The sequence below is a fragment of the Gopherus flavomarginatus genome, chromosome 3 (genome assembly GCF_025201925.1).
Source record: "Gopherus flavomarginatus isolate rGopFla2 chromosome 3, rGopFla2.mat.asm, whole genome shotgun sequence".
Classification (NCBI taxonomy): Eukaryota; Metazoa; Chordata; order Testudines; family Testudinidae; genus Gopherus; species Gopherus flavomarginatus.
Genome location: NC_066619.1, coordinates 268,114,690 through 268,140,121, shown reverse-complemented (window position 1 = coordinate 268,140,121; position 25,432 = coordinate 268,114,690). Strand labels below are relative to the sequence as shown.

At 42.5% G+C, this 25,432-nt stretch overlaps 1 protein-coding gene across 2 annotated transcripts in view; it reads left to right on the top strand.

Annotated features, from left to right (window-relative positions):
• NSD2 (nuclear receptor binding SET domain protein 2) overlaps nucleotides 1-25,432 on the top strand; it is a 160,339-nt gene that overhangs the window by 124,713 nt on the left and 10,194 nt on the right. The window contains exons 16-21 of one of the 2 annotated variants that reach the window (XM_050947351.1): nucleotides 9,589-9,794; nucleotides 14,853-14,956; nucleotides 17,975-18,244; nucleotides 18,497-18,613; nucleotides 21,346-21,487; nucleotides 22,232-22,338. In XM_050947351.1, coding sequence (XP_050803308.1) covers nucleotides 9,589-9,794; nucleotides 14,853-14,956; nucleotides 17,975-18,244; nucleotides 18,497-18,613; nucleotides 21,346-21,487; nucleotides 22,232-22,338 — 946 coding nt within the window. The remainder of the gene's footprint in view (nucleotides 1-9,588; nucleotides 9,795-14,852; nucleotides 14,957-17,974; nucleotides 18,245-18,496; nucleotides 18,614-21,345; nucleotides 21,488-22,231; nucleotides 22,339-25,432) is intronic. The other variant, XM_050947352.1, reaches the window with a different exon arrangement.

Below are 25,432 nucleotides of genomic sequence, written 5' to 3'. Positions count from 1 at the left end.
TACGACTCTGGGACTTTTGTGTAGCCCACTCCATTCACCTCATGGCTTCCTTCCTCCCCGGAGTACGGAACACGCTGGCGGATCGATTGAGCAGATCCTTCCTGTCACACGAGTGGTCCCTTCGCCCAGACGTCGCCCTCTCCATCTTCCGGAGGTGGGGTTATCCCCGGGTAGACCTCTTCGCGTCCAAGGGGAACAGGAAGTGCCAAGCGTTCTGCTCCTTTCAGGGCAGGGAGCCCGGGTCGATAGCGGATGCCTTCCTCATCCAGTGGTCGACCCACCTGTACTATGCGTTTCCCCCATTCCCTTTGGTCCACAGGGTCCTTCTGAAGGTACGCAGGGACAGGGCTCACGTGATCATGGTAGCCCCGGCATGGCCCAGACAACACTGGTACCCCATGCTGCTGGACCTGACTATAGCCGACCCAGTTCCCCTGCCCCTTCATCCGGACCTGATTACCCAGGAGCACGGGACCCTCTGTCACCCGGACCTGCAGTCGCTGCACCTAGCAGCGTGGCTCCTGCGTGGCTGACTGGCTCTGAGCTGCGCTGTTCCTCGCCGGTGAGGGAGGTGCTCTTGGGCAGCAGGAAGCCGTCCACAAGAGCGACATATTTGGCCAAATGGAAGCGCTTCTCCTGTTGGTGCGTGGAGAGAAATCTCCGCCCTATGGAAGTTTCGGTAGCCGATATCTTGGACTACATTTGGTCCCTTAAAGGGCAAGGTCTGGCCATATCGTCGTTGCGAGTCCACCTAGCAGCTATCTCCACCTTTCATCCGGGTGCGGATGGTCGCTCTGTTTTTTCTCACCCGACGGTGTCTAGATTCCTTAAGGGGTTGGAACGTTTATACCCTAACGTCCGTCCCCCTGCTCCAACCTGGGATCTTAACCTGGTGTTGTCCCGGCTCATGGGGCCCCCCTTTGAGCCGTTAGCCACTTGCTCCCTGCTTTACCTCTCTTGGAAGACGGCCTTTCTAGTAGCTATCACCTCGGCTAGACGGGTGTCGGAACTCCGGGCTCTTGTGGTAGACCCCCCATATACGGTCTTCCACAAGGACAAGGTGCAGCTGAGACCACACCCTGCTTTTCTCCCCAAGGTGGTCTCAGCCTTCCACGTCAACCAAGAGATATTCCTTCCGGTTTTTTTCCCGAAACCTCACTCCTCAGGCAGGGAGCAGCAGCTCCACTCGCTTGATGTCCGTAGGGCTCTCGCGTTCTACGTGGAGAGGACCAAGCCCTTCCGCAAATCCCCCCAGCTTTTCGTGGCAGTAGCGGACCGCATGAAAGGGCTTCCTATCTCCTCCCAGAGGTTATCCTCTTGGGTAACGTCCTGCATCAGGACCTGCTATGACTTGGCCCATGTCCCTACGGGCCGTGTGACTGCGCATTCTACCAGGGCGCAGGCGTCGTCGCTGGCTTTCCTCGCCCGTGTGCCCATCCAGGAAATCTGTCGGGCAGCGACCTGGTCATCGGTCCACACCTTTGCTTCCCACTACGCCCTGGTCCAGCAGTCTAGAGAGGACGCGGCCTTCGGATCTGCAGTGCTCCATGCCGCGACTTCTCGCTCCGACCCCACCGCCTAGGTATGGCTTGGGATTCACCTAACTGGAATGGATGTGAGCAATCACTCGAAGAAGAAAAGACGGTTACTCACCTTTGTAACTGTTGTTCTTCGAGATGTGTTGCTCACATCCATTCCACACCCGCCCTCCTTCCCCACTGTCGGAGTAGCCGGCAAGAAGGAACCGAGGAGCGGGTGGGCCGGCAGGGATATATATTGGGCGCCATGGCGGCGCCACTCCAGGGGGCGACCTGCCGGCCCACTGGAGTTGCTAGGGTAAAAAAGTTTCCGACGAACGTGCACGCGCGGCGCGCACACCTAACTGGAATGGATGTGAGCAACACATCTCGAAGAACAACAGTTACAAAGGTGAGTAACCGTCTTTTATTCAGGCTGCTACTGAATGGGCTAGGCAACAATCCTATGTTCCACTCTGACCGATAAGGTGGATAAGAGATATGACCTCCTAGGTCATAAGGTCTTTTCTTCAGCCAGCCTTCAGTTTCGCATCTCTAAGTACCTGGCATTACTGGCAATATATGACTTTTTGAATTATGGCCAGTTAGCAGACCTTGTGGACAAGCTTCTCCAGCAGGATCATACCCTCTTCCAGGCTATTTTAGAAGAAGGCAAACTGGTCGGCGAGAGAGTGCTCCAGCTGAAGTACATTCAGCGGACACATCTTTGCACACTGTGGCCACAGGAATTGTCATGAGGAGGGAATCCTGGATGCATTAGTCTCGTTTCACAAGGGAGATACAGAACACAATTGTGGACTTCCCCTTTGATGAATCTCACTTCTTTAACCAGATATCCCTTAAAGACTCTAGAGCCACCCTGCAATTGCTTGATTTTGTACTTGGGAGCTAGTGTATAAATTGCTATTGTCCACTCCAGCACAACGGTACAGAGCTCCTCAGTTTTTCCATCTGACCCTCTGAGCTTCCCCATAAGCGTTGAAATATCCGATGGCCTCATCTGCCTGGTCCATCAGCGCAATCTTTGACATCACACACGCAATCTTTGAGTAAGCGATATTTCTGAGTTCCTTGAAGAGAGCTATCAACCACCTTGCACCCCACAGATTTTACAACCCACCCTCTTTGGATGCTATCTATCACTCTTTTTCTACCAGTGTGGAGTGCGGTCCTGGATCTTATTCAGATATGGCTATATGATCATGTTCATGACACTACCTCATCCATATCCCCTGTCCCGATCCCAGCTTCGAAACCACTTTCATGACAGTATCCTCGCTCTAGAGGTGGACTTCCTCTTTCAGAGAGGAGCAATAGAACTTGTTCCCACAATCTTTCAGAGTGCAGGGTTCTACTCTAGCTATTTCCTGGTACCCAAGAAAAAGGGAAGATTGAGACCAATCCTAGATCTCAGTTATCTCACGCAGTTCATATGCAGGGCAAAATTTCGTATGGTCACTCTTGCCACAGTCATACCCTTGCTAGAAAGAGGCATGTGGTTTACGGATCTCGATATGCAGGACGCTTACTTCCACATAGATATCCACCCAGTCCTTTCTCTACTTGGCCACATGGTGACATGCACATACGTTACCCCATTCTCTCACCTTCCCTTCTGCTGTCTACTGCTGTGGCTACAGAGAGCCCATTCCTGAGGCTCCATTCCATGGACAACCAGTGACTGTCCCCCACCCCCAAGGTTCTTTCCTCCCTTTAGTGGTGGACAGACCCGGCTGAGGTCTGCACCTGGATGCCTTTTCTTCCGTCCTCCCCAAGCATGATGATGATTGCAGACACAACGCTTGACAGATGGGGTGCCCACGTGGGCAAACACATTATACCATGGAGGTGAACCGTTCGGGAATCCAGTGTGCACATCAACATCCTGGAACTTCAGGTGATAAAGAGAGCATGTCATGTATTTCTCCTCTCCCATCTGCTCCCGTCATGTTCTCATCATGTCAGACAACACTACCACTGTTTACTACATAAACAAGCAATGGACACAGGGTCACCAGTGCTTTTTTGCGAAAGCTGTTCGCCTCTGGAAATGGTGCATCGCACACAGGACTTTGTTGTTAGCAGCTTATCTCCCGGGGACTCAGAACATGATTCCAGATGCTCTCAGCAGGAATTTTGTGGCCGACCACAAATGGGAGCTGCACGACACTGTGGTCATGAGCATTTTTGACCATTTGGGGACTGCAAACAGGGATCTTTTCGCCTCTCACGCTAATACCAAATGCTTCCAGGACTGTTCCAGGGATGGGACTGGAGGCTATTCCCAAGGTGATGCTCATGTCATCTGCTGGTCGGACCAGATAAGTTATGCCTTCTCCCATCCCATCCTTCCTTCCCCAGGTCCTCCACAAGATTCAGCAGGAGAGAGCCATGCTCATCCTGATTGTCCCATTCTGGCCTCACCAGTTTTGATTCCCTCCTCTTCTCTGTATTTTGAAGCATCCTCCATTTCCATTACTGACGTTCCCTGAACTGCTCACACAACACAATGGCAGGATCAGACATCCCGATCTGCAGATGCTTCACCCGAGAGCCGGCTTTTTGGATGGGCATCTTCGCTACAATGAGTGTGAGTCTTGTACTGCCAATGAACACTGACTCATAGACTTTAAGGTCATAAGGGACCATTATGATTTTCTAGTCTGACCTCCTGCGCAACGCAGGCCACAGAATCTCACCCACCCACTCCTGTAACAAACTACTGACCTATTTTGAGCTACTGAAGTCCTCAACTTGTGCTTTAAAGACTTCAGGGTGCAGAGAATCCTCCAGCAAGTGACCCGTGCATCATGCTGCAAAGGAAGATGAAAAACCCCCAGGGCCTCTGCCAATCTGCCCTGGAGGAAAATTTCTTCCTGACCCCAAATATGACAATCAGCTAAGCCCTGAGCATGTGGGCAAGACTCACCAGCCAGAAACCCAGGAAAGAATTATCTGTAGTAACTCAGATCCCACCCTGTCTAGTGTCCCATCACAGGCCATTGGACATATTTACCGCTAATAGTCAATTAATTGCCAAAATTAGGCTATCCCATCATACCATTCCTTCAATAAATTTATCAAGCTTAGTCTTGAAGCCAGATATGTCTTTTGCCTTCACTGTTCCCCTTGAACGCTATTCCAGAACTTCACTCCTCTGATAGTTAGAAACCTTTGTCTAATTTCAAGTCTAAACTTTCTTATGGCCAGTTTATATCCATTTGTTCTTGTGTCCGCATTGGTACTGAACTTAAATAATTTCTCTCCCTCCCTGGTATTTAGCCCTCTGCTACCTTTATAGAGAGCAATCATATCTCCCCTCAGCCTTCTTTTGGTTAGGCTAAACAAGCCAAGCTCTTTGAGTCTCCTTTTATAAGAGAGGTTTTCCATTCCTCCGATCATCCTAGTAGCTCTTCTCTGTACCTGTTTCAGTTTGAATTCATCCTTCTTAAACATGGGAGACCGGAACTGCACACAGTATTCCAGATGAGGTCTCACCAGTGCCTTGTATAATGTTACTGGTGCCTCCTTATCTCTACTGGAAATACCTCACCTGATGCATCCCAAGACGCATTAGCTTTTTTAACGGCCATATCACATTGGAGGCTCATAGTCATCCTGTGATCAACGAATACTCCAAGGTCCTTCTCCTCCTCTGTTACTTCCAAGTGATGCGTCCCCAGTTTATAACCAGAATTCTTGTTGTTAAACCCTAAATGCATGACCTTGCACTTTTCACTATTAAATTTCATTTACAGGGTCATCCAGATCTTCCTGTATGATATCCTGGTCCTCTCTGTATTGGCAATACCTCTCAGCTTCTTCTCATCCACAGTTAGCACATTCCCACTTTTTGTGCCAAGCTCAGTAATAAAAAGATTGGTCCCAAAACCAATCCTGAGGAACTCCACTAGTAACCTCTTTCCAGCCTGACAGTTCACCTTTCAGTATGACCCTCTGTAGTCTTCCCTTTAACCAGTTCCTTATCCACCTTTCAGTTTTCATATTGATCCATATCTTTTCCAATTTAGCTAATAATTCCCCATGTGGAACCATATCAGATGCCTTACTGAAATCGGGGTAAATTAGATCCACTGCATTTCCTTTGTCTAAAATATCTGTTTCCTTCTCAAAGAAGGAGATCAGGTTGGTTTGGCATGATCTACCTTTTGTAACACCATGTTGTATTTTGTCCCAATTACCATTGACCTCAATGTCCTTAACTACTTTCTCCTTCAAAATTTTTTTCCAAGACCTTGCACACTACAGATGTCCAACGAACAGGCCTGTAGTTACCTGGATCACCTTTTTTCCCTTAAAAAGAGGAACTATGTTAGCAATTCTCCAGTTATAAGGTACAACCCCTGAGTTTACAGATTCATTAAAAATTATTGCTAATGGGCTTGCAATTTCATGTGCAAGTTCGTTTAATATTCTTGGATGAAGATTATCTGGGCCCCCCCAATTTAGTTCCAGTAAGCTGTTCGAGTTTGACTTTTACCTCAGATGTGTTAATATCTACCTCCATATCCTCATTCCCATTTGTCATCCTACTATTATCCCTAAGCTCCTCGTTAGCCTCATTAAAGACTGAGGCAAAGTATTTATTTAGATATTGGGCCATGCCTAGATTATCTTTAACCTCCACTCCATCCTCAGTGTCTAGCGGTCCCACTTCTTCTTTCTTTGTTTTCCTCTTATTTATATGGCTATAGAACCTTTTACTATTGGTTTTAATTCCCTTTGCAAGGTCCAACTCTACATGGCTTTTGGCCTCTCTCACTTTATCCCTACATGTTCTGACCTCAATAAGATAGCTTTCCTTGCTGATCCCTCCCATGTTCCACTTTTTGTAGGCTTTCTGCTTTTTTTTAAATCAGCTCTCTGAGATGGTTGCTCATCCAGCTTGGTCTACAACTCATGCCTATGAGTTTTTCCCTTTCTTGGGATGCAGGCTTCTGATAGTTTCTGCAACCGTGACTTGAAGTAAATCCAGGCCTCCTCTGCCTTTAGATCCACAAGTTCTTCAGTCCAATCCACTTCCCTAACTAATTTCCTTAAGTTAGCCCTTTTGAAATAAAAAACCCCAATCACAGATGTATTTTTGTTTATCCTTCCATTTAGTTTGAACTGATGAGTCAGCATGATCACTCGAACCAAGGTTGTCCCCTACAACCATTTCTTCTATGAAGTCCTCACTACTTCAGATCGGATCCTGGTAGTCTATAGCACACTCCAAGCACTATCCCAGGGGAGGCACTAGTAGCTTTCTTCCCCATGGTGATTTTTGCCCAGACATACTCTGCCTTATCCATTCCATCACTTCTTATTTCTTTACAGTCTGCCTCATCATTGATATACAATGCTACTCCACCACCTTTTACCTTTATTTCTGTCGTTCCTAAACAGCACATAGCCTTCAATACCTGTACTCCAGTCATGACTACTATTCCACCATGTTTCTGTTATCCCTATAATATCCGGTTTCACTTCCTGCACCAGTACCTCTAGTTCTTCCATTTTTCTACCTAGGCTCCTCGCATTAGTGTGCAAACATCTTAATTTTTGCTGTTTGGTTTCTCTCACATTCTTTACCCGATTAGGCACAGACATTCTACTGCCAGTATCACCTATTACACTAGTATCAACATTACCCTTCCTCCTTATGTCCATTCTCCTACCCACGGATGTATCCTTTCTTACTTTCCTGTCGAGTAGGAGGAAAGGGTCCACGAGGCTGTCCTACCAAGCCAAATGGAAACATTTTGCCTCCTGGGCCCAGCAGAAGGGCCTTGCCTCTGAGGCTGCGGACATTCCTCTCTTTTTAGACTATCTCCTGTCCTTGAAGGAGTCTGGGGTACACATAGTGGCCACAAGTGCTTTACACCCCCCTGTGGAAGGGCACTCTGTTTTCACTCACCCCTTGACTGCAAGGTTCTAGAATGGCCTCATCCGAATGTATCCTCCTATTCTCCCTATCACTCCCCAGTGGGACCTCAACCATGTCCTCACAGCATCGATGAAAGCGACAGAGTCTGTAGCACCTTACAGACTAAGAGACATCTGACAAAGTGGATATTCACCCACGAAAGCTTATGCTCCAATACGTGTTAGTCTGTAAGGTGCCACAGGACTCTTTGTCGCTTTTTACAGATCCAGACTAACACGTCTACCCTTCTGATACTTGACAGCATTGATGAAATCTCCTTTCAAACCTCAGGCCTCATGCTACTGTTCTCTTCATGAAAGTCACCTTCCTGGTAGCTATTGCCTCTGTGAGAAGGATGGGCGAACTAGGGGCCATGATGGTGGAAACCTCCCCACACACACACGTGCGCGCACATTCCAAAAAGATAAAATTTCCCTGTGCTTGCATCCCAAGTTTCTTCTGAAAGTTGTTTCTCGCTTTCATTTCAACCAATCCATATGCTTACCTGCCTTCTTTCTGAAGCCGCATACCTCAGTGGAGGACTGGTTCCTTCACCCCCTTGATGTCTGTAGGTCCGTGGCCTTTAACCTGCAGAGGACGAAGCCAAGACTATTTATTGCTACGGAGGAAAGGATTAAGGTGCAGGTCAGCTCCACTCAGAGGATTTCTGAGCAGGGCTGCCCAGAGGATTGAGGGGCCTAGGGCGAAGCAATTTCGGGGGCCCCTTCCATAAAAAAAAAGTTGCAATACTATAGAATACTGTATTCTTGTGGGGGGGGCAAATTGCCCCACTTGTCTCTCCCGCCCCGACCCTCTCCCCTGCTCTGGGCAACCCTGTTTCTAAGTGGGTTTTGGTGTGCATCACTCTGTATCGATTATCAGGACTGTCTCCAGCCCTTGGGGTATGAACCTACTCCACGAGAGTGCAAGCATCAACTATAGCTGCACTTCACGATATGCCACTCATGGACATATGTAGGGAGGCCACGTGAAGTTTGGTACATACCTTGTCTTCCCATTATGCCCTGGTGCAGGACTCTGCCAAGCAGTACTAATTAGGAGAAAGATGTGATGAAGATGACAGAACCATGGAACGAAGAACAGCCACGCTGAATAAGACATCCATAACAATCACCCTCAGTGGAGTACAATAGGGACAATCACTCGAAGTTACTTACCCGTAACTGGAGGATCTTCAAGGTGTGTGGTCCCTATCTGCATTCCAATCTTTCACTCCTTACCCTCTGCTGCACGATTTGCAGTGAAGGAACTGAGGATGCAGTCGGTCCGCCTCACCCTTTATTGCCTCTCTCCAAACCATGAGGCAGAGCAAGAGTGCCTGTGCAGACCAAGAGACCCTACTACTTTAGAAAGCTCTGGCTTGATGTACGGCACATGAGTATAACCATCAGTGGAATATAGATAGGGACCACACATCTCAAAGAACCTCCAGTTACAGGTTAGTAACCTCCTCTTGGTGTGCTGCTTTCATGTCCTCCTGTATTTGAGACATATGTAAATATGTATTGTTAAGATTGTATAATCTGTTCCTGGCTAAATTATAATTTTTTCAGTTTGGGAGAGAAGTCTTGCAGTGTGTCTGCATTTTAAAAGCCATTGGAACAGTGAGCAGAGCTGAGTTTGAGGGGCAGTGTTCTGCTGGAAGGTATTAATGGAACCATCAACCAGTTCTTCGATCTATAGACAATTAAAGACCTGGTTAAAGCTGTTGGTTTTGTTACTCAGATGTGAGCAGCTATGTGTCCCCTAGTTTCCCCTTGCTGGGTTTTGACTTTTGTCAAAATCCATAAGGTTCTGCCCATTGATACCTAGAACATCCCTTGAAATTTGAAAATTCATTGGATGCAATGTTTAAAATGCCATTGCACTCAGAGCAGGGTCCCTTTATTTTATTTTTTTTGCTTAGGTTTAAAACTGCTCTATTGTGTTTTATTGTCTAGTGACTTGCTCCCTTAAATCTTGTTCTACGTGACACCCTATTCACAGTACATTAAGTAGTAATTGTTTACTGTTAAACTACTGTTGCTAAATTGTCTTTTGGAGGAAGGCTTGACTAAAATTCTGTCACTTTTTTTTTTTTCATTTGTACTTCTGTGATAGATGGTGGCCTGCAGAAGTTTGCCATCCAAAAAATGTTCCCCCAAATATCCAGAAAATGAAGCATGAAATTGGAGAATTTCCAGTGTTTTTCTTTGGTTCTAAGGATTATTATTGGACACATCAAGCTCGTGTGTTTCCATATATGGAGGGAGACAGAGGAAGTAGATACCAAGGAATTAAAGGAATTGGGAAAGTCTTCAAAACTGGTATAGAGCTTTAATCAAATAAAAATTAATCTTGTGGAATGTATGCTTTGCTTTCTTTAGACAAGATACTGAGCCCAGGTCTGCTTATGTAGTATCTCATGTCACAATATACAACAGGAGAATTGTTCAGAACACTTTAGTTACTATTATTACTCTGAATTAAAAGCTTTGTTCCTGAGACGTCTAGCAGAGTATAACCTAAGCAGTGCATTGACAATTTTGCTTTTCTGACAGGCAAGCATTAAGCATAAATGACCATCCACAAAACTTGGGATAATCCTTTAAATATATTGACACCTTCTGAATAAGGAGAGTTTTAACCATGGTACATCTTTTTTTTCTTTACGTTGTACTTGACAAGGATGGGTGTATAGCAGAATGCTGCAACATTGAAATACAACAGAGGTTTAAAGCTGATAATTATGAAGTTAGAATAAACACTACTTACTTCACTCATGCAAGGTCATTTTACATTGGCAGTTAATCTGTGAATCTGATCATTCTTCAAGTGATGGTTCCTACATGTATTGTGCACGTGGATACGCATGCTCCTGCATCTGGATGTTTTTAGCAAGTAGTGTTCATTGGTCTCCACATGCACAGTTGTTCTCCTGGTACTCAAAGTCAAGAGCGTAGAGGGCAGTGCAGACGAATGCTTCTGCAGTTTCTTTTCTTATTGCCACATGGCCTGAGTTGGAATCCTCCATGTTTGCTTTAATCTTCCTATACAGTGAACCTATGAATGCAATTTGTAAATAGCTTTTAATAGTTTAGTTTTTTAGTGTTTTTGTAGTAAGTGTAGTTTGTCTCCCTGTCCCAGGGAGCTCCTTCCTGTAAAGAGGGACTATGCCAAGAGTTCTGGGGTTCAAGAATTGTCTCCCCTGCTCCTGTTCCATCTCCTTCAGTGATGATCACCAGCTCTGCCTTTATTGCGTGGGGAGGCCCATATTACCACCAAGTGCAGCATCTGCTGCTCCTTCTTTCCCTAAACTCATGATGGATGAGAACTCCATCTGCAAAAGTACCACAAGGAGTAGGCCATGAAACTCCATTTAGATTCAGACCAAGGAGACTCCCTCATACAACAGCCTCAGACAGTAAGCAGTGCCCTCCGGACACAAGGTCTGGCATCAAGGCAAAAATTATGAAGCCTAAGAAACTCTCACAGCTGAGTAGGGGATGTGAACATAGGCAGGTACATATCTGCCTCTAATAGAAAGGATTCTGCCCCATGTTGGTCAAAGTCAGGCAAGTTCTCAGGAATGGATCCTAAAGAATTAGTTTTATATAAACCTTCTGGCCAAGAAAGAAAGGTGTGAAGGAGGAAGGATTCAGTGATACTAGCTCCAACTCCACCCCATAACCTAATGAGCGGTACCTAATGATTCCATCTGGAGGAAGGATTCAGTGATACTAGCTCCAACTCCACCCCATAACCTAATGAGCGGTACCTAATGATTCCATCTGGAAATTTGATGCTGGGACCCCATCCAGTGGCTCTGATGTTCTCCATGAGGTTTCCCCTAACATTAGACCTTCTTATGATCTGATCCTCTGGTACCTTTCTTAGGAGCCCTAAAATACCAGGGAAGGACCGAAGCCTTTACCTTGCTGGAGGAGATATTCACCTTGTCTGGCGCACAATCTCCCCTAGTATTGGGCCCAGCTCTTCTTAGAGATATCCCTACACCTGGAAAAAACCACCTTGAGGGGAAGAGTATCCTGCCTTCTTGCGATCACAACCTAGAACATCCTCCCACTGGTACCATCGGCATCATTGATAGAATAGGAGCCTATCATTTCATCAAGAAAAATCTAATACTCCAGATGGGGTTTCTCCCCCAAGAGAAACAAGCCTAGTCGGAGGCCAAGGATGGTATTAGAACTAGCTGCTTCATTCCAAATATGGCTACACAAGGGACTGCTGGTACCCAATGCCTTGAGGCCTCTCCCTCTAGTTGAGCTTTCTGGTCTTACGGAAGCTTGTGGGATCCATACAGCAGGCACCCTGGATCTGTGCAGGAAGCCCACCGACCCTCGTTTCCCAACTTATGCCAACTGGCTCCATCAGAATTTGCAGACGAGGTAGTTGAGCTGTACCCAACAGTTCTGATGGTTGTGTTGACCTCCTCTCTGGATGAGGTGATCGCATCATCATCTCCCTGTCCACCCAATGACCACAAACAGTACCAGAAGTTGTTGCAAAGGTCCAGGACACACAATAGGCCCTACTGGACATAATCTGGCCCTTTGAGGTTGGCCCTTCCAGTTATCCAAGCCATTTTGGAACCCACCAGATCAGTATGCCACACCCCTGCCTCTTGTCCCATACCCTGAAGAGAGCCTGGAAACAATATTTTGTGCCATCTAGTGGAGGAGCAGAGTTTTTATTCATTCATCTGGTGCCCTACTCCTTAGTGGTGCAGGTGGCTACAGAAAGGTCCAGGATGCAGTACTCCGAAACTACTCCATTAGACAAGGGCACTAAATGCCTCAGCCTTCTGGGTAGGAAAGTATTCTCTTTGGCTAGTCTCCAGTTCAGAGTTGCAAACTACCAGGTGGTGGTAACGAAATACGATCTCCTAAATTATGTCAAATTTGCAGACTGTAAAGACATACTTCATAAACTCCCATATGAATCCACATATGAGAAGCTTCTTTTTTTCCTTTATGCTGCTTTTCCTGGTGAGGGTCGTGGTGGCAACATGGAGAGTAGGATGGGCCAGACCCCTCCTTTCCTCTGCAGCAGGTTCAATTTCCTGGAAATAAGGGTGGTCCACTGGGCCTACAATGCATCCCTTCCACTCATCTGATCTCGTCATAGCCAGATGATGATGGAAAACATAACTGTCGTCTTTGTAATCAAGCAGGGGAACAAGATACCTACCCCTGTGTATAGACAGTTGACCTCTGGAATTAGTTAGTCAGATATTACATAACTCACCAGCATACTGATAAGGTGCTCAGAATTCCCTCAGTCTCAGCATACATTTTTCAACAGACCTCGAATGGGAGATTGACGATTCCTTTCTTAACGAGATCTTGAGCTCAAGGCATGGTATTCGGATGGACATCAGATGTACAGCATTCATGTTCAATAGCAGTTCAATCCATCGTCAATCAGATAGGAAGCAATCTGCCAGGAAATGTTATTCAGCCAAATGGGAAGCATTTCTCCTTTTGGTCACGACAACATCAGTTGTTTCCAGAGTTCCCTGCTATCCTAATTTACTGATTGACCCTTAAGACATCAAGTCTCTTTATCAGTTCTCTATGGGTCAGTCTGGCAGCAATCAGCACTTTTCATCCTCCTATTGTGGTGGTTAGTTACCTGTAACTTGAAGTTCTTCAAGATGTGTGGTCCCTATCTGTATTCCATTCCATGCGATAGCCAGATTTGCAGTAAGAAAAGGAAGTGGAGATGTCAGTCTGCGTTGTCTAATTATACTCTGTTTGGAGCACAAAGAGAACTACTACTTGCGTGTGAACCAACGAACACAGCTTAGTAAAAATGTATGGATTCAGTCACATGGTGTATGTGTACCCACAGTGGAGTACAGATGGGAAAACCATACATCTCAGCCTCCCATTACAGGTAAGTAAACTCCGTTTTTCTTCACTTGCAGTGTAAATAAAATTGTTTCAGCAGTCTTTGCATATTAGTCACCTGTGTAAATACCCATGTATGTTAGCTTTTGAAGGGACAAGAATGCATTCTGTGAAAAACAGTTCAAACTGGTTGAGTGGAGAAGAGACAGTCTTGGGTACAAAGTAAATTGTGTCATTTATAATAAATGCCAGCATAAGTTTGTCACGCCATCTGGAGTGGCTCATGATAGGTAAAGATATACACACACAAATAAAATACAGTCTCAGGTTCCAAAAGTTGATAGCAGCTGTTATAATATACATGCTTTATATGTCCTTTTGGGCTAACGCAAGCTTAAATCGTTTGGGACTTCTTGCTTGTGCTTAGAAATCCTTGCCCCCTCAGAGTTCAAGCAGCATATCACCACAGGTTTCTTCTAGTCAGGCATTTTTATTCCCCTCTCACAGAGTTCAGACTAACAGAATACAAGCGTCTCAGCCTCTCTCATCTTCGTGTGAGGGGGAGGGCAATTGACATAGTCTTCGTCCTTTTATGTTACACAATGGCTCATTTGATTTCAATGGACCTTCTTGTCTGCAGCCCCAGAACTTTACACTAGTTAATGCTTCTTTCCTGTTTGGTGAGTTACACAATTATAGAGATTTATAATGCAAACATTTGCTATTGCTCTATAACATTGGGTCCAGATAAGTGAAACTAATATATGCTGCATCCTACAAACATAAAATCTAAACACTAAACACATTCTTATTACTCTGATATCTATTTTGACAATATTACTCAGTCTGGTTTCCAGCTATGCATTTGTAAGTGTTGATTGAGGCCTGGTGCCATGGCACGTCTGCTAGCACCACAAAGCTAAACCATAATTTTACAAATAATACAATAAATTCCTTGTCCCAGATATCATACACTGATGAATCATGTAAAATTTTCATGGATCTAACTGCTCAAAATCAATTCAGACTGGATCTCAGCTGTTTATCTCTAACATATTCCACTTTGGATTTAAAAACATACTATTTCTTCTTCTTGGGATGGAGCCTCTTCCAGAATGGATATCTTTATCTTTTAAATTGGATTGTACATTGTGACTGCATAAAGAGACAAAACAACCCTATTCTTACTGAAGCATCTCCCCATCCCCCGCTTAGGAAGCAAGAGAGTACTCAGGTTTTACCTTGCTATATAGCATTCCCAGGATGTCACTGAAGTAATGCAGTTGTTTTTATTTCTTACTATTTTAGCAATTCTTATAATATCCTTACCTATAGAGAGGAGTTTATATACAGATACTTAGATTTGTTTCTATAGAAGGGGATTAAAGCGTCTAGAAGGGGAGGTAGAAGATACTATGGGATTAACTAAATAAAAAATGGGGAGGGGCATGGTGGGCTACAGGAAATAATAGTCTGTCTACAAGTTCTAATGATATAACTGTTTTTTAGCCTTGCAAGAAGCTGAATCTCGATTTCGAGAAATAAAACTTCAGCGAGAAGCCAAAGAAACCCAAGAAAATGAACGTAAACCTCCACCATACAAACACATAAAGGTAAGGTTTGAGGAAATCTGCTGTGAAGGAGAAAAAGGTGGACAAATTTTAAGTTGCAGAATTTATTTTGAAATGTATGGATGTTGAACTTAATATGACTTTTAAAAAATGCATTTCTCTTAATATGTGGTCTGCCCTAGGGAATCTAGTCTAAATTGGACACAGTTCATGATAAACTTGATGAAGGTCCAATGTTTGGACCAGTGGTGCAGATATCTTTGGAGAATGAAAAAAATAATTTGATCTGTCTTTGGGGAGAATAATATTGAAATGTTGATGTTAGCAGCAGTGTTTTGTTTAGAGTAGATGGACAATGTGAGATGGGGGAGACCACAAAGGAGAAGGTTGCACTTGAGGCAAGAGATAACCATCAGGACTTGGAGAAGGATCTTGGTGATAAATTTAAAGAGCTGACTTTTCAAAATCTTGGAGAGGAGAAAGATGCAGGATTTAAGAAGAGCCATGAAGGTGGGGGAAGATGAGTCTAACACTGAAGTTACAATCCTGAGTAGCTGAGAGGAAGATGGCAGTGCCTACAATTAAGAGAAGGGAATGAGAAGAGAACTTAGGAGGAGGAATAAGGCTTTTTTCATCATGCGAAATTTGAGATGATAACAAGACATCAAGAAAAGATTGAACGCAGGAAGAGGTCACTGGAGAGATGCAGATTTGAGGAAAATCAGCATGTAAATTAGGAAGCTGTGGGAGCAGTTGTGCTTGCTCAGAAACAGAATTGAAAGGGTCTGAAATGTTTAAAGTAGGCATCTGAAAACAGAATTGGGGTTGCTAACTAGTAATTGAATAGAAGACACTGAAAGATTGGATGGAAAAGTAGGAAGAAAAACAGAAGAATATACAGTCACAGAAACCTGAGGAGAGAATGATCATCTCTGAGGAGCAAAGATGGATTAAGGAAATGCACAGAGAAAAGAGGTACTTTTATCTCACTCCTTGTGACCAAGTTTATGACCTTAGTGAAAACAATAAAGGTAAGTAACACAATGACAGAAGAAAGAAAGGTGACCAATACGATCCTTAAGGACAAAAATGACAGATCCTAAAGACAAGAACAAGAGATGGCAAAATATGTCAAGGAACTCTATAGTGATGATAGACCTGAAAAACCTCAGTTGTGGATGTGAATCAAGTAAGCCTGCCAATGATGAAATCGTGGCATAAATAAAAAGACTTCTGAATGAAAAAGTGCTGGGTTAGAATGGAATACCAACTGAATTTTTAAAAGCATAGGGGATAAAGGCTTGAAAGTCCTGTCGAGGTAATGAAGAATATGTTTGACAGGAGAATTGCTAGAAGACTTTTTACAATCTCACTGTGTACAAATCCCAAAAGAGACCAACACTGTGGATTGTAAAGACTACAGAACAATCAGCCTAGCATTGCATGCTTCTAAAATACTTTTGTGAGTTGTTAAAGACCAAATACAAGAAAAGAATGGAAAGGAAATAAGTGAACAATAATAGTGTCAAATAAGGAGAGAACACAATAAACGCCATTATGAACTTGAAGCTCTTATTAGAAAGATCAGTTGATGAGGAAAATTGTATATTGTATTTTATTGACTTACAAAAAGCATCAGACAGAATCTACAATTACAAATTGCTCAACATATTAAGATCTGTTGGATTGATGGATATGAACACCGAATAATAAAACAATTATACTGGAATCAGAAGGTGATTATAATGTGAGATAAAAAAATTAAAATGTTAGCACTCGAGGAGAAAATGTTGTATAATGTCATTGACTTTATTCAACATTTATTGTGAGTGTTTGATTAAATTAATCAAAGAAACACAAGAAGGTATTAAGATGAATCGAAAATGGGTGAATAGCATTTGCTGTGCAGATGAAAGTGCTTTTGGCTGATTGATGAAGTTAGTGAAGATTATATATGAATATGGTGTAGAGTTGAATGTGGACAAGACAAAAACTATGGATCTTGGGGAAATGTGCACAATTTCCAGTGAATGACGCAGCTGTACAGCAAGTGAAAAATTATTCCAATTTAGGAATCATCATATCAAAAGATGAAAATATGGATACTGAAGTCAGCACCAGAACAGTAAGACATTCTGGAAGAACAAACATCTGATAAGAAGGGACATAAGTCTGAAGACTAAATGCCATCTCTCTTAAAAACTTAGATTTGACCTGTGTTAAATCATAGCTGTGAAAGATGGGCATTCAAACAATTGATAATTTAAAAACCTACAATCCTTTGAATTATGGTGTTGAAGAATAATTCTGAAAATATCATGGCTAGACTGCATAATCTGTGAAAAAGTACTGGAGATGATTGGAACTGAGCAAATGCTGGTCAGTGATCTTATGAAAAGAGAGAGACTATTAGAAGAGCACATTTTAGGATGTTTAGGGGTTGATGTATGTTTTATGGGCACTGGAAGGGAATGTTATGATGGCAGAAGAAACATGAGGCAGAAAAAGATGATCTTGGATGGACGATGTGGTATCCTGAGTGTATCAAAAGGACTATTCATTCACAAAGACATTAGCAGAGGATAATACAGAATGTCCTACCCTGGTTGCAAACCTCCAGAAATGGAGATACTATCTAAGAAGAAAAACAGTTTTAATGGAGCGAAGAGTGAAATCTGGTTTATATAAGGGTGTTTCTGGATAGCATGGTCTAAGAGGTCAGAGGCATTTGAGAAGGGAGAGATGGAGACGAATTTGAATAAATAAATAGGGTCAGGAGGGTATAAGAGCATGTTTGAATATAAGTGTAAGAGAATGGAAGAGAGGGAGTGAGAGAGGTCTGTAGCTAGGATGAAATGGGACAAGAGTTGGAGATGGACCAGAGAGATGACTAAGTCCAAGACTGATGATAGAGTGCATAGAATGGGTTGTAAGATGGGGAGGAGAGCTTATACTGGATAAACTCTCTCATACTTGAATATATATTAACCTTTAAATGTTTTTTTAAAAAAAAATCTAACAAGCGTTTTAAAATATTTGAACTATTTTTGTTTTATTCAGGTGAACAAACCTTGTGGTAAAGTTCAGATTTATACTGCTGATATTTCTGAAATTCCCAAGTGCAACTGCAAACCCTCAGATGAAAACCCTTGTGGTTTTGATTCTGAGTGTCTAAACCGGATGCTAATGTATGAATGTCATCCACAAGTTTGTCCAGCTGGAGAACGCTGCCAAAATCAGTGCTTTACCAAACGTCATTACCCTGAGACAAAGATCATCAAAACCGATGGCAAAGGGTGGGGTCTGGTCGCTAAGAGGGACATAAAAAAGGTAGGAATCGTGACACTTCTCAGTTCCTGATAACAGGAATTAATATTCCATAATTATTTTGGGGGACATTTTACATTGCGCCTAAAAGAAAAACGTATGAATCTTTGTCTCTGAAAGGAATTTATTTGCTCAATAGTGAACATCAAAATAAAATGAGAACTCTTCATTCCATCCTAATGAAGCACTGGTAGCTTGTGACACTGTTGATGGGCTTGGTGTGTTCTTTACTAGTGACATTCTTCTATCCTTCAGGGAGAGTTTGTGAATGAATATGTTGGTGAACTAATCGATGAAGAGGAGTGTAGGGCAAGAATCAAATATGCACATGAAAATGACATCACTCACTTCTATATGCTCACTATTGATAAGGTACAGTATTCTACAATTTTTCTTATTTGAATGTAATTATAATTTTAATACACTTTTGATTTCCTTTCCTAAGAAAAACAGTATGGAAGATAGTAGGCCAGAAGGCTTGACCTATCAATTATGCTTTGATTTGTAGTCTCGTGCACTCAAAATTCTTTTCACTCTGTGGATGTTTGCTTTATTCAACACTTAGAAATGAGGTGATAAGCATTTCTGGAAATGTCTATAGAAGATTTGTCATTTGCACTTTGTTGCCTGCAACAAAGCACAGCAAAGATAAAGGCATAGGGGAAAATGTATACATTTGTTAGATCTAGTAAGACTGAATTAAAAATGTAACAGGTTTCTTGAAGGGAGAGGGAGGAATTTTAACTGGCACAGTAGGTCAGGTTTTTTGGTCTTCTAATCTGAGTTTTCAGCCAGTTTGTTTGTTTTTGTTTGTTTGTTTGAAGCAGGGATCTGCAGAAAGACACCCAAGAACAGCATGCTCTTTTGTAGAAGATCTTCCCTAGAAGTACTGTCTGCATATTGCTCAATTCCAGTCATCTTCACTATACATAGTACAGTTTGCTGTGTCTCTGCAGACGCTCTTACTTTGTCCTGTAGGATTTAGTTACTATCAGAGAAGTAGCTCATCACCTAATGAAGATTAAGCTATAACCATCCAGTTACTTGATTCAATAAAGGGGTAAAAAACTAACACACCATTACATAGTTTTAAATCTCAATACTGGAAATTTGTAATTGACCCTTGATATAGCCAACAGCCTGAGGTTGTTAGGGTCAGTTTTTCAAAAATATCCATACATTTGCGTGCCCAAAATGTGCATGCATGCAGATGTGATAACTGTATGCAAATGACCAGTGAAGCCTGTAACTAGCCATTTGCTGACTAAGTTACTAGATTTACACACACATAGAGTCAAAATAATTACACACACACACAATATAAACTGGCCCTAAATTACAAGGATGAAGTTTTAATAAAGTTATTTAAATACTTTCTTTTCTGATATGTTGCTTTTGAAATAACACCAGAATGCAACAAATTAATACGTAATTTTGCCTCCCAACTCAGTAAAGTACAACTGTCAGGGTTCCCTCCCCGCTCTGAACTTTGGGGTACAGATGTGGGCACCTGCATGAAAGACCCCCTAACCTTATTTCTACCAGCTTAGGTTAAAAACTTCCCCAAGGCACACATCCTTTCCTTGTCCTTGGACAGTATTGCTGCCACCACCAACTGATTTAGACAAAAATTCAGGAAATAGACCACTTGAAGTCCCTATTTCCCCAAAGTATCACCCTAAGCCCCTTCACCCCCTTTCCTGGGTAGGCTTGAGAATAATATACTAACCAGTTGGTTACAATGTGAGCACAAACCAAACCCTTTGGTTTCTAGGACACTGAAAATCAATCAGGTTCTTAAAAGAAGAACTTCGTTATAAAGAAAAAAGTAAAAGAATCATCTCTGCAACATCAAGATGGACGGTAACTTTACAGGGTAATAAAAAGATTTAAAACACAGAGGATTCCCCTCTAGGCTTAGCTTCAAAGCTACAAAAACAAGAATAAAACTCACTCTTAGCACAGAGTAAAACCAAAGGTAATCTAACACATTTTCTTGCCTTACTTACAATTTTTGTAATCTTAGATGCTCACTTCAGGTATGTTTTCAGGAGATGTTTTTTCCTGCCCTGGTCTCTCTCCCCATCCACAGAGGGAACAAACAAAGAGCACACAATAAACCTCTCTCCCTCTTCCCTCCTCCGCCCATTGAAAGTATCTTCTTTCCTTATTTGTCCTTTTGGTCAGGTGCCAACCAGGTTATTTGAGCTTCTTAACCTCTTACAGGTAAACTGATTCTGTACCTCTGGCCAGAAGGGATTTTGTTATTGCATACATAAAGGTTGTTACACTTCCCTTTATATATAAGACAGCAACATAAAATCTTCATCCGCTGCCCCCCTTCAAAAAATTAAGAACTCTGAATTTATTATTCATGTCTTAAACTATCATTCTACCTTAAAGATATAATGGTACTGTGTTTTTCGCATAGGTTTTTGTTGGTTCTGATCTCACAGGATGCCAAAAGACTTACCTAACCATAGAGGAGTCTTAAACAGCTCTTCAAGGAGTCATGTTTTCAAAACTATTTTAGACTACTTTCATTATTTCATTTTTTATTGTATGTGGTGTCTTTGGGGCTGTGGAAATTAAAAGAGCACGGAGTGTAAGGATGCAGTTGCTTAAAGACAATTTACTAAACACTTTTTTTGAATTGGACAAGGATAATTTTTTTTAAAAAGTCTGTGAGGAACTTGTAATGCCTGCAAACAAATGGCGAATTGACAAATATTTAATACGGTATTTTCAAAACATAAGTGTTTCAAACACAGAGTTAAAAGTAAATTGATTAATTTGGTTTTTATTCTTTGAAGCTTTTGCCTGCCTGTCTAAACCAGCATGCTCACAAGCAAACCTATCCTGCCATGTGACTGTGATAGATGTTGGAAAAATGTGAGCAAGATCATGAGTATTGCTTTGGGAGTGTCTCATCCCAGTTTGTGAGACACAACAGTTTTCAGTACAACATGTAAAGTTGACATGTTTGCATGCTTTTGGCTAAATAGAGCATTCATATCCTTCAAAAATTACTTTAATTTTTAAAATATCTTGTGTAATTTCTTCTGATGAATAAAATTTCATTTTATTACTCTTCTAATTTCCAGGACCGTATTATTGATGCTGGCCCCAAAGGAAACTATTCTCGTTTTATGAATCACAGCTGCCAACCAAATTGTGAGACTCTAAAATGGACAGTGAATGGAGACACTCGTGTAGGCCTGTTCGCTGTGTGTGATATTCCTGCAGGTTTGTATGTTTGTGTTTTAATACATGAAGTTTAAACCTACTGCTACATAAATCTTTGAATTTCTGTCAAATGAGACTTGATGTGAGACAGTTATGGTTTGATTTAACTGATTAAATTCAGCAAAGTATTCTTCGGGGAGCTCAGTTTGTTTTCTCTTCTTAGAGAAGAGAATGTGGATTCATGCATTTCCTTTAATAAGCTCATCCTTATTACTGAGCCTTAGACAACCCTAGAAAATGCTGCTTTTTATTATTATTGCTTGTGTGTGTCATGGTAGCTCCTACAGGCCCCATTTAGTGTTGGGGTCCCACTGTGATGTGCTCTTTTACCAATACATAGCAAAAGATGGTCCTTCTCTTAAATAGAATTTCATTCTTTGAGACAAGATTTAGCATGTGGGTGTAACAATCAGAGTGGGGAAGGGAGGATGTAGCAAACAGTAATAAAAACATGTTTACATAGGCCAGCTGTGTGCACACCTAGATGGTTTCAAATCAATTTATATAAAACGTATCATTGAATAAGATAAATATTAGAAGTCTGTACTGGACATGTACCTAGTCATGATCAATGTTTGTGAACTATACAAAGGAAAAAATAAGATAGATGATCAGAGGCCAGATATTAAAGGGGAGAAGCAGAGTGGAACATTTACTTGTGGATTAACTGTTGATGTATTTTGTTATCCTGTATTTCACATTTATTAAAAGGAAATGATAAACAGTCTCTTATCTTTTGTTCAGGGACAGAGCTGACTTTTAACTACAACCTTGACTGTCTGGGCAATGAAAAAACTATCTGTAAATGTGGTGCCCCAAACTGCAGTGGATTTCTTGGGGATAGACCAAAGGTATGTAAGGTGTAGTCTGAATTTAAAAGTAGTATCCTTCAAAACTAAAATTAAGTTAAAATATTGTAAGTATTCAAAAATATATGTGGGATTATGTATGTTTGAGTATGTGGCAGTTGGAGGGGGGTTATACTGTATGAAAACTTTAGCAAATAAAGTAACATCCTCTAAAAACTATCAGATGTCCATTCCTGAGATCCATAGCAATTGCTGTGGAAGGAAATGGTATCATATATCCCTTTCCCTTTCTGAGGGGGGTGTGTGTGTGTGTACATGTACGCACATTATGCTGTCCACTTCCTTCATGGGAAGGTGTAAACATTATGTTGCCATCCAGTGAGACTGGTGAGTTTTCTGCTGCTGCTTGCCTCCCCTTTGTTGGGTGCTGAAGACAGGGAAAGACTAAAAGATTTTGCTGTTGGATCGCTCCCTCTGTCATCTCTCTTACTCCGCACACATCCTAAAAAATGTGGCACAAAGACTGTGATTTCCTGAGGGAGTTTCCTCAAAACTTTCTAAGCACCCTGGAATTTTATCAGGAGACATCCCCTTGGTAAAAGTTGACGTCTCTCTATGGCAGTGGTTCCCAAACTGGGGTTCATGAGCCCTTGGGGGTTTGCAAAATGTTGCAGGAGGGTTTCAGGAAAAAAATACCTAATGGTGGACAGAGCTGTCTCTAGGGACACCAGGCTGCACGGGGCCAGGAGCCCAGAGCCCCTGGACTTCCAAGAGCTAAGCAGATCAAAGCAAGCATCTCTATCACACTTAGGAGATTTAAACTTCAAGATTCCTTATAAGAAATGGAAAGGGAGGTGGATATTATTTACTGTTTTTAAAATTAAATAGGCAGCTAGGATTGTTCTTCATAATAATTTTAAAAACAAGTTTAAGCTTTGTTGTAATGTGCGTCGTTTGCCTGGACTGCTCAAGACCTGAATACTTGTGTAGGAGGAACTCTTTGAGTTGGCTTCTTAAATACCTTCATACTGTTTCACATCTGATACTTCCTGATGAAACATAGGAACCTTGTCTTATAACAGGCTTATTCAAAGTGATACAGGCTACGAAAGTGAGATCTTGGAAGAGTGTGGCCGTTTTCATAATGTAATAAAAATACTGTAATGATAAATAATAATTAATAATAGTGTGTAATAAGCATGTCATAAAAACAAATTTTATATTTCCAAGATCAATGCTTTTTTAATTAATACTCAGTTAAAGGAGAATATCTCTGGAAGTATTCATTTTTAGGTGGGGCTTTGCAAGACTTGACATTTTATTGAAAGGGGTTCACAGGTTGTTAATGGGAACCACTTCATTATGTAGAAGTGGGAAAAGCTGAGTTGGCTCAGCTGTTAGGGGAGAGGCATTGGTAGACCAGCTATCATTAGATCCTGAAATCAAGTGGAAAACATAGGTAGTAGGAGACACAGTGAATAGCCTTCCATTGTTGCATGTCTCCTTTAGAGTGTGGCAGAAAGGAAAGTATTTTAGAAGCAGTCAGAAATTGAGGTAAGAGCTCAGGCTACTGGTGATTGAGGAATTGGCAAGAGCACAGTGAGTGAGGGAAAAAGAAGATTGTGGCTTTGTTTTTTCTTTTTTTTAAAAAACTGCAACACGTTTCCCACATCAGTTCATGTTTTGAAATTTATCTTCATAAATCAAAAACGATAGACTTTCTTTCCTAAAATGAAAGCTTAGATCTCTAATAGTTGCTTGGTGCCTTTTTAAAGTCCACCATAGCCCAACAGGTCATTCTGACATTATAGTTTACCAGTATTTCCTCCTCTGAAAAATTATAATTTTGTATGTTAGATTTCTCAAAGTTCTTTCGATTAAAGCCCATATGAACCTTTTGAAACAAGCAGTTTTGAAGTATTTGAAATATAACTGACATCTGTGTTTTTCCTGTACCATATACAGGAATGGCCTCTTAATCCCCTCAAATTTGGTCAAAAATTGTAATCTGGGCACAGGCCACATGCAAAAATGAAGTGAAAATAACCTGTATTGCGTTTTTTGGGGGAAATGGCAGAGGAAGGGGAAAATCAAGCTCCTAAAGGAAAGAAAGTTTCAAACTTAACTATGGAGAGGCTGTTGTCTAATATTTGGTCCTTGATACTACTCAATGCTAGACGCTTAAGAGGGAGGATGTAAAACCTCCACAGTGCCCCAAATTATACCTTTTTAGAAGGGTTTTTTCACTCCAGCCTTGTGATCAGCTCATACACAGAACCCTGCAGAAATTAAACATCACAGGTCAGTTTTAGCAAGCTTTCTGGCTTGCTTGGTAAGGTGGCCTTATTTGAACGTGTTTTAATGCAGCCAAATGCGAGGTTATATGTACAGCCAGGATCAAAATATGTACCGTATATACTTGATCATAAACCAGTTCGTTTATAAGCCAACCCCCCCTAAGATGGATAAGTAAAAATGGAAATTTTTTATAACGCGTTCATACACCAACCCTATAATTCTGGGGTCAGCAAACTTTGGCTCCTGGGCCATCAGGATAAACTGCTGGGGGGCCGAGATGGTTTGTTTACCTCAAGCATCTGCAGGCACAAAGTATCCCAATGTGCCAGCTGCTTACCCTGACAGGCTGGGACAGCAACTGATGGAGAAATGTTTTTGGTGGGGAGAGAAGCTGGGAGTCAGGGAGTAAGCCCTGTGACCACCCCCTACATGACTCCAACCCTAGCCCGGGACCTCCACACTCTCGCCATCCCATCCCTTTCCACCTTATCTGGAGAGGGCCAGAGGAGGATGTCTCTGATCTGGCTGGAGCTGCTCTGGCAGGTGGGCAGGCCAGATCGGGCGGCACGGCCGCAGCATGTTCCAGTGGGCTGGGACGGGCAGCACGGCTGCAGCGTGCTTGGGGGGGTGGGGCAAGTGGCTGCCCTGGAGTTGCAGCTGCTTCTGAGGCTGAGGGGAAAGAAGCGTGGCCAGAAGTGGAGAGACTCTGGCCCTGCCTCTTCCCTACTGGCTCTGCTGGATGTGCTGCCTCTCCTCCCTCCCTCTGTTGCGGGGAGGGACTGTGTCCCACCTTGCTCTCTCTGTTGGGGGGAGGGACTGTGTCCCACCTTTCCCTCTC